This window comes from Helianthus annuus, chromosome 6 (genome assembly GCF_002127325.2).
Source record: "Helianthus annuus cultivar XRQ/B chromosome 6, HanXRQr2.0-SUNRISE, whole genome shotgun sequence".
Taxonomy (NCBI): domain Eukaryota; kingdom Viridiplantae; phylum Streptophyta; class Magnoliopsida; order Asterales; family Asteraceae; genus Helianthus; species Helianthus annuus.
Window position 1 is genome coordinate 102,845,238 of NC_035438.2, and position 17,726 is coordinate 102,862,963.

Genomic DNA, 17,726 nt, shown 5'->3' on the forward strand with positions numbered 1-17,726 from the left:
TATTTTGTTTTTACGAGCTTTTCTGGTGTTGGTGGTCACCGACAGTAGTGTAGCATTGGTGCAACTTGACATGTTTTTACGCCCCCACCGCAACGCGGGGATGGTTTAATGCTAGTTTATTTTAAAATAAAACAAAGTCATAAATTAAGTATCAAAATTATATAAAAAAAAAAAGTGGAAGTACATCCAAAACGTGAGCAGGTTGAATTTAAAAAGGAAATCATGTTGATTTGAAAAGATAAATAATAAGAATGAGGTGAACTCCCATGGCGGTTTTGATGGAGGTTTTATAGCAGAGTTTGATTGGAACACGTCCCTACATCCTCGGAACCCCATTTTCTATTATACCAGAAGAAGACGAAGAAGAATCCATCAGCTTCTTCAGCAACCAAAACCGCTGTTTTTTCAACTTAAATTGAATGAAACTCTTCCACTTCCATAACTACTACTCAATAGATCTCTCTCTTCTCTCTCTCTCTCTCTCTCTATATATATATATATATAATATCTATATATCTAATGGGCATGGAAGAAGAACAGACCAACTGATGTTCTTTCTTTCTTGCACACATGTTTAAAAAGTAATTCCCATACACAGCAAGCAAGCACCGGCTACGCTCCTCCATTAATAACATCACGCTTCACCCACCTCTTTGCTTTCTGGTTTTGTGATCTTGGAAACTGAACTTAAAACACAACCTACTCATGGATTTCATTCGTATGGCCTCTTTCCTTTTGCTCATTATTTGTGTTAGTGGAGTCAAGGGTTTGGGAAAGTACATCACCTGGGACGATATCAAAATACACTACCAAGATAATGATCAGGATTACAAAAAGATAACAGAAAGGCTAAGTTTTCGGAACGGAGATGATGGGAATCAAAGTAGAGTGATCGTGGTTGATCAAAGTGGCCACGGTGATTCGCGGACCCTTCAAGCTGCTGTTGAAATGGTCCCGGTTAACAATTCCATTCGGGTCAAGATTTACATTCTTCCTGGTGTTTACAGGTTTCATCCATTCATTCATTAAACAATTTAGATTGTGTTAATAGTTTGCATGCAGTAGTTAATTGTATTATGATGATGCAGAGAGAAAGTGATGGTTCCGGCTTCCAAACCCTACATTTCTTTCATTGGAGATCCTAACCATGCTTCCGAAACGGTTCTAAGCTGGCACGACAAAGCCTCCGACAGATATAAAGATGGTTCGGAACTAGGGACTTATAGAACAGCTTCTGTCGCCGTGGAATCGGACTACTTTTGTGCTTCTGGGATTACCATTGAGGTGTCTGTCATATATATAATTTGTTTTATTGGTTGGATTTATAGGTGGTTTATAGAAAGTGGTACAAACAAATTCTACACCTATGATTAATGAATGCTTTTTTGAGTTCGTTGATGTGAGGCAGCGGTGGAAAAGAAGATAAGACAGAGTTAACCAGCAAACTTACAACAATTAACTTTTGAAAACGGCCTAGAAATACTCAACACATATCTAAACCACCTGCAAATTCACTACTAACTTATTTGGTTTTGTATGTCCATATAACCTAACCTGGTCTAGTCTGGTCCGGTGTGTTACACAGAATACAGTTGTTGCAGTGCCAGGAGGGTATAAAATGCAAGCAGTAGCATTAAGGATTGCAGGAAATAAGGCAGTGCTTTATCGCGTACGAATACTTGGTACACAAGACACCCTTCTTGACGAAACCGGATCACATTACTTCTACCGATGTTACATTCAAGGATCGGTTGATTTTATCTTCGGCAATGCAAGATCACTCTACAAGGTGAGGATAATGAACCGAAAAGAACCTTCAGATTTCTTGCAATAATGACATTTTGTTTAAATTCAGGAATGTAGCCTGCATTCGGTGGCTGATAAGTATGGAGCTATTGCAGCACATCATAGGAACTCAGAAGGAGAGGATACTGGATTTTCTTTTGTCAACTGTTCTGTAACAGGAAGTGGTTTGGCAATCTTTTTGGGGAGAGCATGGGGAAACTACTCAAGGGCTGTTTATTCGTATTGTGATATTGATAATATCATTGATCCTTCAGGTTGGAGCGACTGGAACCAACCATGGAGGCAAAGGACCGCGGTTTTTGGAGAATATGAGTGCCGAGGAAAAGGTGCAGATAGAAAGAAACGCGTATCTTGGTCCAAGTCATTCGAGTTTGAAGAAGCACTTCATTTTCTTGATACAGATTTTATTGGTGGAAAAGACTGGTTGAGACTTTAAGTTTAACAATAGTGGTGTTTGGGTACCAAATATAGTCCATAAATCATGAAGTTATATGTTTTTTTTATTTATATTCATGTCCATATATATAGCAGTAGAAGTTTTTACCAAACAGGTCTTCTGGTAACTCATATCTTACATGTATAGTGCCACCTGAAAAGCATATATAGAATATAAACTATGAAACAATGGATCTAACCATAAAACATCTCAAAATAAGAAGGTTGTCAAGAAGATAAAACAATTCACTTTCCCAAATTTTCCGAGTTCAATTAATTATGATTGTAAATTATGGTAACTAGTATTAAGCAGCCCCTAGTTGCGGCGGGGGCGAAAACCAATGCCACACTACTGTTAGCGACCACCAACACTGAAGTTGCGGCGTGTTAATGCGAAGAAACTAAACCGAAAGGTAAAACATATAAACAGAATGACTAAGTCGATCTAGGGCCCGCGCTTACGATGAACCTGTCAAACGGGAAAAAATAGATGACGTAAAAACGTTTAACCACACACGCACGTAGCGCTATGTTAACTCGCAAAATTTAGAATGAAACATAAAACGAAAATTTTGCGAAAAATGAAAAGTATAGAGGAACAAAGTTAAAAGTAAAAAAAATTGTGAGGTTAAATTGCAGAAGATAAAAAGTATTGAGGTTAAAAGTAAAAAAAAAATTAAATAGTTTTAGGTTAACAATAAAGATGAAAAGTTTTGAGGTTAAAAGTAAAAAAATCAAGGGTAAATTACTTTTTGAGTCCCTATGTTTTAGAGGTTTTAACCACTTGAGCCCAAAATCAAAATGTTTAACGCTCTGAGACCCTATAGGCACTTTTCTTAATCATTTGAGTCCTGAAGGGGTATGGTCCTAAAAACCTTGCGCCAGCGAAGAGGACCATACCATCATTATACTCCAAGACCATCTTAAGCAGGTCTTGCGCGCCCCGCGCGATCGATCTAAACAGATCTGGGAAGATCAATCCTTAATTACCATGAGCCGGAGATAAGAGGAGGTAAATATTCATTTAACACCCTTGCGTGGGCCCGCGCAAGGATATAGTTAAGCTTGAAGGTTTAACGACTAAAGGCAAGTCTCAAACATATCCGCGCGCATGAAGAAATAAGGACTTGAGCAAAAGGAATCTTTTCTGTTGTAACCAACTGGACACGTGGCAAATGATCAAATGTGCACTGCTGTAGATCTTCTAGAAGCAATAAATACCCATCGTGCAAGACCTCATTCGGTTGCAACCGAATATACGTGGCAGTATCCTGAGCACTCATCTAATGGCACGATGATGTCATGCAATCTAGATTAAATCACTTTCCACGTGGCACCTCCCCAGCCATCGATCAACCCACGATCCGTGTGCATGGATGGGGAAATAACCGTTGACGGAAAAAAAAGATTCCGTTAACTCTCCGTTACATTTTAAGCGCCTAAACCTTCGGCTATAAATAAGAGACTTCAGGTATAAGTTATGCATTCACTTTCACTTACTTTCACTTCATACTACTTCTTCTTCTCTGATCACTATACTTATTCTCACACCGGAGGGTGATCACGGAGAGAACCCCCATTCTCCCCGTGGCGAGGCTAACGGCGTTGTCTGTTTTGCATTGATTCAGGTGAAGAGTTCCTGACGAGTCATCAAGAGGAGGTTAACCATCTTATGCAGAAACCATGTCCTCAGTTCTAGATTGACTCCGGTCATTTAGATCTGGTGTTTCTTCATTGGCGCCCACCGATTACTTCTTTTCTGATTTCATCTTCTCGATTGATTTCTTCCCCTTCCGTTTTCATGGCAGAAGGTCCATTAAATCAACCACAAGGTCCTCGGTCTGAGATCAGAGGCAATTATGCTTATGTTTCTCGTACCGACGGGTACGTGGAAGAAGAAATTTCCGGTGATAATGTTGTTCATCATAATCATGTGAATGATCCTGTCACTCCAGGAGTTCAACAAGAAGTTCCGATTGATTCAATACTACCTCCCGATGAAACTCCAATCTCGTGGTATGTCAAATATCAAGGTGCTTTAAATGTCGTTTATGCATAGCTTTGTGCACAAACTGGTAGAGCAGCACCACAGGTGCAAATACCCGCAGCTCAGGTGCGAGCTTCCCCTACACTCGAGTATTGAGCTATGATTCACAATCATACACTTTGGCAGGAGACACGAAGATTTATTCTCAGTCACGAACCAACGGGTCTTCGCATTCCGGTACTAGGCATCGAGATTATCGGGAGGAACAACATTCTCAGAAACGAGCATCTGTACATTCACGGCTGGGCCCTCACCTGTCGCAAAAGCGGGACACCCAGACCGATGAATATGATAAAACATATGATGAAGGCGATAGCACGAGTGTTTTTAACCGATTGCAGAAGGATCATGCTGATTATAAGCCAAAGATACACGTTACAACCCAGAGGCTGAGCATAATGATAATTTGATCTATCGACCGACTGAAGCAGCAGAGAATTCTATGTTTGTCAAGGAAATCGCGTTGGCTCCCCTTGAACGCGTAAAATTACCATCCAACGTAGGGAAGTTTAACGGCATGACTGATCCAGACGATCATTTACGCTTGTTCACCAGCGCAGGGCTTATTGGTGGATGGACGTTACCTATGTGGTGTCACCTGTTTGTTCAAACCCTCAGAGGTTCTGCGCACCTCTGGTTTGATAACTTGCCAACAGGTAAACTAACTTCCTGGAATGATCTCAAGGATAAATTCTTAGTTCCTTTTAGTTAGCAACTACGATCTATCAGAGACTCCGCAGATGTCATGATCATCTGGTGGAGAGATAACGGAAGTCTGGAAGATTTTATTAAGCGTTATAACAAAGAGGTCCTTGAGATTGGTGATGTTGGTGAAGATTTGATTCGCGCACAGTTCAAGTATGTTGTACGCTGTGACGAGATGATCAAAGTCTTATCAGGAAGTGTAGGGTTACCAAAAAGTTAGGAAAAACTTATGGCGGCAGCCAAGATATATGCTCAAACTGAGCGCAACTTAAGTTCCAACCGACCGCCTTTGCCTCAGAACTGTCCGCAGGATATGAGCAAAAACAATGGTCGAAAATTCAAAAAGAATTCGAAGGACTCAAGTCAGAACACGTACTCCCCAGTAGACGCTCGCACAACGATTAACAAGATTGCTTCTCAAAAAGCCATCAAGAAGGAAAATCGTGAGAGGCAGTGGACGCCTCTAACAAAAACTCCATCGGAGGTTCTCGGTACGGAAGATCATCAGTTTAAACAGCCTCAACAAATGAAGAATAAGAAGGGTCAAGATCCAAATCTCTATTGTGCTTACCACAAAGATACGGGTCATACAACTGATAATTGTATCAGTTTGCGCATCGAGATTGAGAAGGCACTTGAAAGCGGAAAGCTCACTCACTTAGTACAAAATGTGTGAAAAGGAAGTTCGCCAAATCACCCGTGGTGATGACAGTCCAAGCAATAAGAAAGCAAAAGAAGTCGGTATGATTCAAGGTGGCCCGTCGCGCAGGCGCAACCAAAAATGAAGTCACAACGAGCACTGGCATGAGCAGCAAGTGATTTTTCCTGTTGTACCTGGAGGCCCACAAGAAGAACGACCCGTCATGATAAGAGGTATTTTTGGTCATTACCGCACAGATTATATGTTTATTGACCCAGGAAGTTCTATGTATATCATTTATGAGCAATGCTTTAAGCAGTTGGTTCCAGAGGACAAGGCGCGCTTAGAGCCAGTTGATTTCCCGTTAACTAGTTCTGCAATGAAGCCGTCTTTCCACTGGGTCAGATTTTTTTTCCTGTTACGCTTTCGGATGGCAGGCACACGCGCACCGTTCTAGTGAATTTTATGGTAATGTCAGCTACATCTCGTCATGATGTGTTGCTGGGTAGGCGTGCGCAGAGAATTTTAACATGCTAACTTCCACACCACACGCAACTTGTGGTTTTCCAACAGAAACAGGCGTAGCAATTCTGTATTCAAGAAAGGAAATCATGAATGTTAATGATGAACCTCCAGTAAAAGTTGTGAAACCATCTTCTTCCGATGAACCTGAAAAGTGGGCACTTAACAGCAAATATCCTGATCAAACCGTTTTTCTAGGACCTTCCGTGTCTCCAGCAATTCGCGCACGACTTAAACAACTCTTATTCCAAAATATGGAAATTTTTGCATGGTCTCCAGCTGATATGACTGGTTGTAAGGACTCTCAAAAACGTCATAAATTGACCCGCAAGTACGAACCCGGACCCCTGAAACCCTACTGTGCATGAAAAACCAAGAAATCTAGAAAATTGGTCTTCAGGCGGGCCGCGTAAAGGTTAAGTATACCTTACGCGGGCCGCGTCAACTTGAAGTCTGACCGGATAAGCATCCGGGACCACGTGTTGACTATCTGGTGACCCTACTCATGACCAATCAGATCTACGCGTAGACTAGGCGGCCACGCGGGCCGCGTAAGGTTTAACTGATGGTTCACGCGGGCCGCGACAGAGCCAATTTTCAGCTATAAATAGCTTGGTTCCTGAGCAATCCTCTGGTGTCGAAAACAACTTTCAAAAACGAAGTTATACTGTCCAAAATCGAAATTTACTTTCAAGGTAGCTAGGCGCTGCTACGATACCGAGTATTAACTCGATCGCTGCTACGATTCAATGTCCGATCGATTGAAACTATCCGATGAATGTTTAAGTGCTGCTCAAATTAGGGTTTATACTTTGTCATTCGTCGTCAATTTGATGGATGTTTAAGTATTGCACTTTGTCATTCATCGTGAGGGTTTAATCTCGTGAATTATCGTAAATGCTATATTAGTTACTGACCTAGTTCGTGTGCATTGTTATTTAAATTAGGTTATCAGGCTAATCAGTAGGCTAAACTCTGCCCTCATAAATCTGCAATGTGAGCCATTCTCTTTTTATCAAACTTGCTTTCAAAATCATGTTTGTTTTCCAAGTTATAATTACAGGGATTAAGTCTTTGTAGTCTTCCATTACAGCCGGTATGTGGGGTTTTGTATACATTACTTGATAACCATCACCATTGGATAACGGGTTAGCCAAGGGGTGATATGACCATAGTCACAGACACCATTGGACAACGAGATAGCCAATAGGTGGTCGAGTGACAAATACCGTGGGTAGATGGTTGATATATATATAAACATTGTAATCGCTCTTAATACTGTAAATTATAACAATGCATCGTTTTAGACAAAAAGAATGATTCACTCAGTATTTCCCCGCTGACAAAACCTTTTTCAAACAATTTTCAGGTGATCTGTTGTGATCCAGGAAAAGTGCCGAGAAGCACTACACGCTTAAGGAAGTGGCTTAATATAAATAAAGAAACATGTTTTGTAAAATAAGGATTTCCCAGTGAAATCACTTTATTGTAAATTATGGGGTTTATCCCGAATTATGAAATAAAATAATCGGGCATTTCAAGTTTTTAAAAGATCCTGTTAAAACCTTCCGCTGTCGCATAAATTAAATACCATGGGTTCCTGGCCCGCGGCTCCTAACCGGGTCAAACCGGGGCTGGGGCCGTGACAGGAAAAGGTGGTATCAGAGCCACTGATTTAAGCCAATTAAGTATTTAAGAAAATACTTAATTTTACTAATTGCCATTTTGTGATTACATGTTTTATTAATTGAATATTTGTTTACAGTATGGGTAAGCAAAGACTTTCAGACATCTATCGTCAATTAGATAGTGCACCAAAAGATAAGGGATCATCCTCCTCAAAACACTCAGTAAATACTGAGGAAGGAATATTTATCCATAAGGCACAGTTTGAGAAGCCACTTTCTCCTAATAAAAGAAGTTTGATTATTAGAAAAAGTCAGGAGAAAAGAAAGAAATCACAACCAAGAGAAGTGAGGGTTAATCAGGAAACCCAGGAAATAGGCAATAACCCACCATGGGGAGATGAGTTAGATGAAAAATGGGCAGATCTCTATATGTTAGCCACTGTAGCAGTAAATACTAACCTTTAAACTGCCAATACCCTGACCCAGTGTTAGCACCCATATCATCTACAATCCAGAAACTCTAAAGAAAATTTTACACAGTAAATAAATAAGTTTACAATAAACCCTAGTATGTTTTAATTTTCAGTTGTCCTTTGTATTAAATTAGTCACACGGTATGCAATAATACTTGAATGTTTATCTGAGAACTTTTATTAATATAAAATTTTAACTTAGCATTTTGTGTGCATTTTGCATATATGCTAAACAGCATGAATGAGTTATCTGAAGCCCTTCAAAATCTCAATCTCTATCCCGTCAAAATAGAAGTTTCCAAAGACTTTACTGGTTACATTGCCGACGTGGAGTAACCTATGGAATTTCAAGCTCCACCTCCGGAGAAACCAAAGCCTAAGAAAAGGAGAAGATTTGTAGGATGGAGGCGAGTACGTAGGAGGAAACCAGCGACTAGGAAAGTTCCCAAAATAGAAAATCCCATGGATAAAGGAAAAGGAATCGAGATGGGGGAAGGTTCTAGACCAACGGAAATAGAAATTGGGGAAAGTTCTAAGCAAACTGAAGAATTACCATTACAGGAAGAATTAGATCGCCTACTGGCAAGTTGTGATATCATTAGGCCTATCAACAATAACCTCTACCCTTATCCTGCTGAAACCCAACTTCCAATAAATTTGGAACCAGCCATCCCAGAACCTTTGATCCACACCCAACCTTTAGGAGAAATGGACGAATGGTGGACTAACGACTGGCAGTTTCAAAACCTCCTCAATAACCCTTATACCTTTTTCCCTCAATTTGACCCAGAACCTACACCAAACCCGCCAATGAGCAATGAAAACCTAGTTGAACTCCGCCATTTTGGCGAAGAGTTGGTGAATGCAGAGAATAGGATCCGGGAGGTGGGAGAGCAAATCTCCTAGAAGTACGATGAGAGGGAACGTCGCTTCTAAAATGCCAGCTGACAAGGGATGGTGTGGTTGGGAGGTTGTGCTTGTATAATAACAATAGTAATAAAAATATAAATCTTGTAAAATAACTAAAAATAAAACTTGTGTAAGATAACAGTGTGGACGGATGCCTAATATAATATAAAAAGAAATGGAAGTCGAGAAATCGACAATTTTGGCTATACGTGTGTTGTAAAATTTGTGTGATTATGTGCAATTTTTTTTGTTATATTTGGTTATCAATTATTTTATGCTAATAAGTTATATATATATTAATTACCAGATGGAACCTGCTAATAATGAACCAGTTAATGAAGTGAACCAATCTGAACCAAATCAGGAAAATCAATTTATGACTAGGCAAGATATCGAGAATATCGTTGCTCAAGGAATAGCCAATGTTATTCCAGCAATCCTGGCTGCTGCCCAGAAACCTGTTGAACCTCAACAAATTATTCTTAGTAAACGTACTCAAGAAGATAACTTCAGTAATAGCGTAAACGGAGGCGGCAACCATACTAATCCTGATAATGATCCACGGCAGGCCCCACTCCCTAAGAAAATGAAAGCTGCAACGTCTGGTTGCACTTACAAAGAATTTCTTGCTTGTAAACCAGCTGAATTTGCAGGCAATGAAGGGACAACTGCGGCACTGCGTTGGTTGGAGAAAACCGAAGCAGTAATTATGATAAGTAAATGTGCTGAAGAAGACAAGGTTAAGTATACGTCGCATCTTTTTAAAGAAGGGGCGCTAGAATGGTGGAATACGATACTTCAAGCCAAAGGAAGAATATGGCTTATGCCATGAGTTGGGAAGAATTTAAGCAGCTAATGGAAAGAAAATTCTGTCCCGAATATGAAAAGGAACAAATGGCAAATAAGTTCCTGAGCCATCGGATGATGGGTGTAGACTATTGAGGATATACTTCGACATTTTTCGAATATGCTAGAGTGGTACCAATGCTAGCTTCGCCAGAACCGGTACTCATTTCTCGCTATATTTGGGGATTGATTGGCGTAATCCGTAATATCGTTAAATCTGCGAGACCTCGCACTATTGACGATGCGGTAGAATTAACTAACACCGTAACTGACGAACTGGTACGCACAAGAGAAGAAAACCGGAAGAAGGAATTGGCTTAGAAAATTACCCAAGGATTTCGTGTGGGTAATAATAGCAAATTCAAGAAGAGGGGAACCGGACAATCTTCCACTCAGCCTTTCTGCAAGAATTGCAGAAAGAAACATTTTGGAAAATGCAATGAAACCTGCAACTTTTGCAAAGTTGTAGGACATCGTGAGGAAGATTGTAGGAAAAAGACCAGGATCTGCTTTAACTGTGGAGAAGCTGGGCATTTCAGACCCGAATGCCCCAAATTGGTCAAAACAACAGACAACAAAGCCAAGACGGCTGACGGAGCTACTAAAAAGAACGCAAGAGCCTTTCAATTGACTACACAGGAAGCCGAACTAATTCCTGATTTGATAGCTGGTACGTTCCTAGTTCACAACGTGTACGCAAAAGTATTATTTGACTCTGGTGCAAACCAAAGTTTTATTAATACTTCATTCTGCCAAGCTCTTAATTTACCTTTGACCAATCTTAGGCAGATTTACAGTCGAAACGGCAGATGGAAATTCTGTTAACATAGATAAGGTTTTGCGAGAAGGAAAGATAGAACTCTTAGACCATAAATTTTATGCAAACCTGTTACCTATGAATTTAGCCAGATTCGATGTAGTGTTAGGAATGGATTGGTTAGTAGCCAACCATGCTCGAATCCTTTGTGATAAAAGTTCCATAGAAATCCATACACCTACAGGAGAAGTAATTTTAATTACAGGAGATAAACCACGAAAACCACTGAAATTCATTTCAGTAATGAAGTTGGCCAGTTATTCAAGAAAACAATAAGTAGTGTATATGATTTCAGTAATCATTAACACGAAAAGTAAGGAGCTTAAGGAAATCCCAGTAGTCTCGGAATACCCCGATGTATTCCCAGAAGAATTATCTGGATTACCACCTAATAGGAAAGTAGAATTTAGGATTCATCTAATTCCTGGAACTACACCGATAGCCAAAGCACCTTATCAGTTCGCACCCACAGAAATGCTAGAACTGAAAAAGCAATTAGATGAATTACTAAGTAAAGCTTTTATATAACCTAGTTCATCCCCATGGGGAGCACCAGTGTTGTTTGTGAAAAAGAAAGATGGGTCGATGCGAATGTGTATCGATTATAGGGAACTGCATAAGGTTACAATTAAGAATCGATACCCATTACCTAGGATTGATGATCTTTTTTATCAACTCCAGGGAGCTAGGTATTTTTCCAAGATAGACTTACGCTCCGGATACCATCAATTGGAAGTACAAGAAGAAGACATACCTAAAACTGCTTTCAGAACTAGGTATGGTCATTATGAGTTTACAGTCATGCCCTTCGGATTAACGAATGCACCTGCGGCATTCATGGACATGATGAATCAGATCTGTAAACCGTATTTGGATAAATTTGTAATTGTCTTCATCGACGATATACTTATTTATTCCAAAAGTCAGGATGAACATTGTGAGCACCTGCATGCACTCTTAACTTTGTTAAGAAGGGAAAGCTTTACGCCAAATTCTCAAAGTGTGAATTTTGGCTACAGGAGGTACAATTTTTGGGTCATATGGTAAATCACGAAGGTATTCATGTAGATCCCTCCAAAATAGAAGCCATCATTAAATGGAAGGCCCCGCAATCAGCTGCGGAAGTTAGAAGTTTTCTAGGGTTAGCCGGATATTATAGGCGATTCATTAAAGATTTTTCTAAGATAGCTGTAACATTAACTAAGCTAACCTGTAAAACAGTTAAGTGTGAATGGGGATCTAGGCAAGAAGAGGCTTTTAAGATTTTAAAACACAAGTTAACAAATGCCCCAATCCTAGCCTTGCCAGAAGGGACTGAAGATTTTGAAGTATACTGTGATGCTTCAAAACTAGGATTAGGATGTGTGCTAATGCAACGCAAGAAGGTAATTGCGTATGCCTCAAGACAATTGAAAAAGCACGAGGAAAACCATACGACTCATGACTTAGAATTAGGGTCCATAATTTTTGCCCTTAAGATTTGGAGACATTATCTGTATGGAAGTAAGTTTACTGTCTATACGGATCATAAAAGTTTAAGATACATATTTGGGAAAAAAGAATTAAATATGAGGCAAAGAAGATGGATGGAAATCCTAAGTGACTACGACTTTGATATTCAATATCACGAAGGAAAAGCAAATGTAGTCGCAGATGCTTTAAGTCGTAAGTATCATGAGAAACAACGACGAGTTCGTGCTCTTAGATTAAATCTGCAATTGGATTTAATGGAACAATTAAAGAATGTTCAAGAAACAGCAATAGAAGATGAGGCTGAAGGAATGAAAGGACGAATAAAAGAGTTAGAGCAAGGAAAAGATGGAATTTGGAGATTCCATAAGAAAAGAATTTGGGTACCTAAGCACGGAGAATTAAGAGATAAGATTTTAGAGGAAGCTCATAAATCTAGGTATACCATGCATCCAGGAAACAATAAGATGTACCAAGATTGAAGAAATAATTTCTGGTGGATAGGAATGAAAAAGGACATAGCTAGATATGTATCTAAGTGTCTTACTTGTTCGCAAGTAAAGACAGAACATCAGAAACCTTCGGGACTACTATAACCATTAGAAATGCCTGTATGGAAATGGGAACTCAGAACAATGGACTTTGTTACTAAGTTACCCAAAACCAGAAAAGGTAATGATGCGATTTGGGTAATTATGGATCGATTAACCAAATCGGCTCATTTTCTACCCATGAAAGAAACCTTTAGTATGGAAAGGTTAGCCAAGTTATATGTAGACGAAGTAGTATCCTTACATGGAGTTCCACTCTCCATTGTATCGGATAGAGATAGTCATTTCACTTCCCATTTCTGGACAAGCTTCCAGGAAGCAATGGGAACTCGACTAAATTTAAGTACGGCATATCATCCTCAAACAGACGGGCAAAGTGAAAGGACGATACAAACCCTGGAAGATATGCTCTGAGCATGTGTGATAGATTTTGGTGGAAACTGGGACGATCACTTACCTTTGATCGAATTCTCCTACAATAATAGTTATCATGCAAGCATCGAAGCTGCCCCATTTGAAGCACTGTATGGACAAAAATGCAGAACTCCAGTTTGCTGGGCAGAAATAGGAGAAAGTCAATTATCAGGTCCTGAAATTGTGCAAGAGACTACCGACAAGATAACTCAAATTAAGGAAAGACTAAAGACTGCTCGAGATCGCCAAAAGAGCTATGCCGACAATCGACTTAAGCCACTAGAATTTCAAGTCGGAGATAGTGTACTCTTGAAAGTTTCTCCATGGAAAGGATTTATACGGTTCGGTAAGAAAGCAAAGTTAAGCCCAAGGTACGTGGGACCATTTCCCGTGATCCAACGAATAGGACCAATTGCTTATCGTTTACAACTACCAAAAGAACTAGCCGGGGTACATGATGTGTTTCATGTATCCAACCTCAAGGATTGTTTTCTGATGAATCCCTGGTAGTACCTCTTCAAGATATAGGGGTAAATGAAAAGCTGAAATTCGTGGAGAAACCACTGCAGATAGAGGACAGAAAGATCAAGTTTCTCAAATATAAATGACTCGTGCTAGTCAAAGTCAAGTGGGATTCGAAAAGAGGACCCGAATACACCTGGGAGCTGGAATCAGAGATGAAGCGAAAATATCCTCACTTATTTCAATAAATCTCGAGGATAAGATTTTAATTAAGGTGGGGAGGATGTAAGGACTCTCAAAAATGTCCTAAATTGACCGGGATGTACGAACCCGGACCCCTGAAACCCTACTGTGCATGAAAAACCAAGAAATCTAGAAAATTGGTCTTCAGGCGGGCCGCGTAAAGGTTAAGTATACCTTACGCGGGCCGCGTCAACTTGAAGTCTGACCGGATAAGCATCTGGGACCACGTGTTGACTATCTGGTGACCCTACTCGTGACCAATCAGACCTACGCGTAGACTAGGCGGTCACGCGAGCCGCGTAAGGTTTAGCTGATGGTTCACGCGGGCCGCGACAGAGCCAATTTTCAGCTATAAATAGCTTGCCTGAGAAATCCTCTGGTGTCGAAAAAACTTTCAAAAACGAAGTTATACTGTCCAAAATCGAAATTTACTTTCAAGGTAGCTAGGCGCTGCTACGATATCGGGTATTAACTCGATCGCTGCTACGACTCAATGTCCGATCGATTTAAACTATCCGATGAATGTTTAAGTGCTGCTCAAATTAGGGTTTATACTTTGTCATTTGTCGTCAATTCGATGGATGTTTAAGTATTGCACTTTGTCTTTCGTCGTGAGGGTTTAATCTCGTGAGTTATCGTAAATGCTGTATTAGTTACTGACCTAGTTCGTGTGCATTGTTATTTAAATTAGGTTATTAGGCTAATCAGTAGGCTAAACTCTGCCCGCATAAATCTGCAATGTGAGTCATTCTCTTTTTATCAAACTTGCTTTCAAAATCATGTTTGTTTTCCAAGTTATAATTACAGGTATTAAGTCTTTGTAGTCTTCCATTACAGCCGGTATGTGGGGTTTTGTATACATTACTTGATAACTGTCACCATTGGATAATGGGTTAGCCAAGGGGTGATATGACCATAGTCACAGACACCACTGGACAACGAGATAGCCAATAGGTGGTCGAGTGACAAATACCGTGGGTAGATGGTTGATATATATATATATATATATATATATATATATATATATATATATATATATATATATATATATATATATATATATAAACATTGTAATCGCTCTTAATACTGTAAATTATAACAATGCATCGTTTTAGACAAAAAGAATGATTCACTCAGTATTTCCCCGCTGACAAAACCTTTTTCAAACATGTTTCAGGTGATCTGTTGTGATCCAGGAAAAGTGCCGAGAAGCACTACACGCTTAAGGAAGTGGCTCAATATAAATAAAGAAACTTGTTTTGTAAAATAAGGATTTCCCAGTGAAATCACTTTATTGTAAATTACGGGGTTTATCCTGAATTATGAAATAAAATAATCGGGCATTTCAAATTTTTAAAAGATCCTGTTAAAACCTTCCGCTGTCACATAAATTAAATACCATGGGTTCCTGGCCCACGGCTCCTGATCGGGTCAAACCGGGGCTGGAGCCGTGTCAGGAAAAGGTGGTATCAGAGCCACTAATTTAAGCCAATTAAGTATTTAAGAAAATACTTAATTTTACTAATTGCCATTTTGTGATTACATGTTTTATTAATTGAATATTTGTTTACACTATGGGTAAGCAAAGACTTTCAGACATCTATCGTCAATTAGATAGTGCACCAAAAGATAAGGGATCATGATCCTCAAAACACTCAGTAAATACTGAGGAAGGAATATTTGTCCGTAAGGCACAGTTTGAGAAGCCACTTTCTCCTAATAAAAGAAGTTTGATTATTAGACAAAGTCAGGAGAAAATAAAGAAATCACAACCAAAAGAAGTGAGGGTTAATCAGGAAACCCAGGAAATAGGCAATAACCCACCATGGGAAGATGAGTTAGATGAAAAATGGGCAGATCTCTATATGTTAGCCACTGTAGCAGTAAATACTAACCTTTAAACTGCCAATACCCTGACCCAGTGTTAGCACCCATATCATCTACAATCCAGAAACTCTAAAGAAAATTTTACCCAGTAAATAAATAAGTTTACAATAAACCCTTGTATGTTTTATTTTTCAGTTGTCCTTTGTATTAAATTAGTCACACGGTATGCAATAATACTTGAATGTTTATCGGAGAACTTTTATTATTATAAAATTTTAACTTAGCATTTTGTGTGCATTTTGCATATATGCTAAACAGCATGAATGAGTTATCTGAAGCCCTTCAAAATCTCAATCTCTATCCCGTCAAAATAGAAGTTTCCAAAGACTTTACTGGTTACATTGCCGATGTGGAGTAACCTATGGAATTTCAAGCTCCACCTACGGAGAAACCAAAGCCTAAGAAAAGGAGAAGATTTGTAGGATGGAGGCGAGTACGTAGGAGGAAACCAGCGACTAGGAAAGTTCCCAAAATAGAAAATCCCATGGATAAAGGAAAAGGAATCGAGATGGGGGAAGGTTCTAGACCAACAGAAATAGAAATTGAGGAAAGTTCTAAGCAAACTGAAGAATTACCATTACAGGAAGAATTAGATCGTATACTGGCTAGTTGTGATATCATTAGGCCTATCAACAATAACCTCTACCCTTATCCTGCTGAAACCCAACTTCCAATAAATTTGGAACCAGCCATCCCAGAACCTTTGATCCACACCCAACCTTTAGGAGAAATGGACGAATGGTGGACTAACAGCCGGTATGTGGGGTTTTGTATACATTACTTGATAACCGTTACCATTGGACAACGGGTTAGCCAAGGGGTGATATGACCATAGTCACAGACACCATTGGACAACGAGATAGCCAATAGGTGGTCAAGTGACAAATACCGTGGGTAGATGGTTGATATATATATAAACATTGTAATCGTTCTTAATACTGTAAATTATAACAATGCGTCGTTTTAGACAAAAAGAATGATTCACTCAGAATTTCCCCGCTGACAAAACCTTTTTCAAACATGTTTCAGGTGATCTGTTGTGATCCAGGAAAAGTGCAGAGAAGCACTACACGCTTAAGGAAGTGGCTCAATATAAATAAAGAAGCATGTTTTGTAAAATAAGAATTTCCCAGTGAAATCACTTTATTGTAAATTACGGGGTTTATCCCGAATTATGAAATAAAATAATCGGGCATTTCAAGTTTTTAAAAGATCCTTTTAAAACCTTCCACTGTCGCATAAATTAAATACCATGGGTTCCTGGCTCGCGGCTCCTGACCGGGTCAAATCGGGGCTGGGGCCGTGACACTGGTGTACCAAGAGATGTGGTGGAACACTGGTTAAACGCTTTTCCTTCAGTAGAACCAGTGGTGCAGGCAAAGCGCAGTCTAGGTCCAAAAAAGACTCGTGCAATGAATGAGCAAGTAACTGAGTTACTTCAGGCAGGCATATTACGTGAGGTTCAATATCAAACATGGGTGGCTAACCCGGTGATGGTGCGAAAACACAATGGCGGATGGCGTATGAGTGTTGACTTCAAGGACCTTGTTCAAAGCATGTCCAAAGGATTGTTATTCTTTTTCGGAGATTGACAAGGAAGTAGATTCTCTGGCTTCCTTCCACTCGAAATGCTTTTTGGATTATTACAAGGGCTATCATCAAGTTCAAATGAAAAAAAGAAGACGAGGATAAAACAGCTTTTCGCATAGAGAAAGGTATTTTCTATTATACAAAGATGTGTTTTGGTCTCCGCAATGCGGGAGCCACATATCAACGTCTGATGGATAAGATTTTTGGAGATGACATGGGCGTCACAATCGAAGTTTATATTGATGATCTAGTCATCTTGAGCCATGATGAAGAATTAATGC

At 39.6% G+C, this 17,726-nt stretch overlaps 1 protein-coding gene across 1 annotated transcript; it reads left to right on the forward strand.

The window, feature by feature from the left end:
• Nucleotides 1-519: 519 nt before the first annotated feature.
• Nucleotides 520-2,354, forward strand: LOC110910624 (pectinesterase QRT1). The gene is made up of 4 exons (XM_022155245.2): nt 520-1,007; nt 1,089-1,284; nt 1,586-1,789; nt 1,856-2,354. Exons 1-4 carry the CDS (start codon nt 706-708, stop codon nt 2,240-2,242), a joined length of 1,089 nt encoding a protein of 362 aa, XP_022010937.1. The 5' UTR covers nt 520-705; the 3' UTR covers nt 2,243-2,354.
• The last annotated feature ends 15,372 nt before the right edge of the window (nt 2,355-17,726 follow it).

Excerpts from the sequence above, each read along its gene's own strand:
- LOC110910624 (XM_022155245.2), top strand. The coding sequence starts at position 706 with ATGGATTTCATTCGTATGGCCTCTTTCCTTTTGCTCATTATTTGTGTT. Across the intron at positions 1,008-1,088 it reads ATTCTTCCTGGTGTTTACAG|AGAGAAAGTGATGGTTCCGG; the intron begins GTTTCATCCATT and ends ATGATGATGCAG. Across the intron at positions 1,285-1,585 it reads CTTCTGGGATTACCATTGAG|AATACAGTTGTTGCAGTGCC; the intron begins GTGTCTGTCATA and ends TGTGTTACACAG.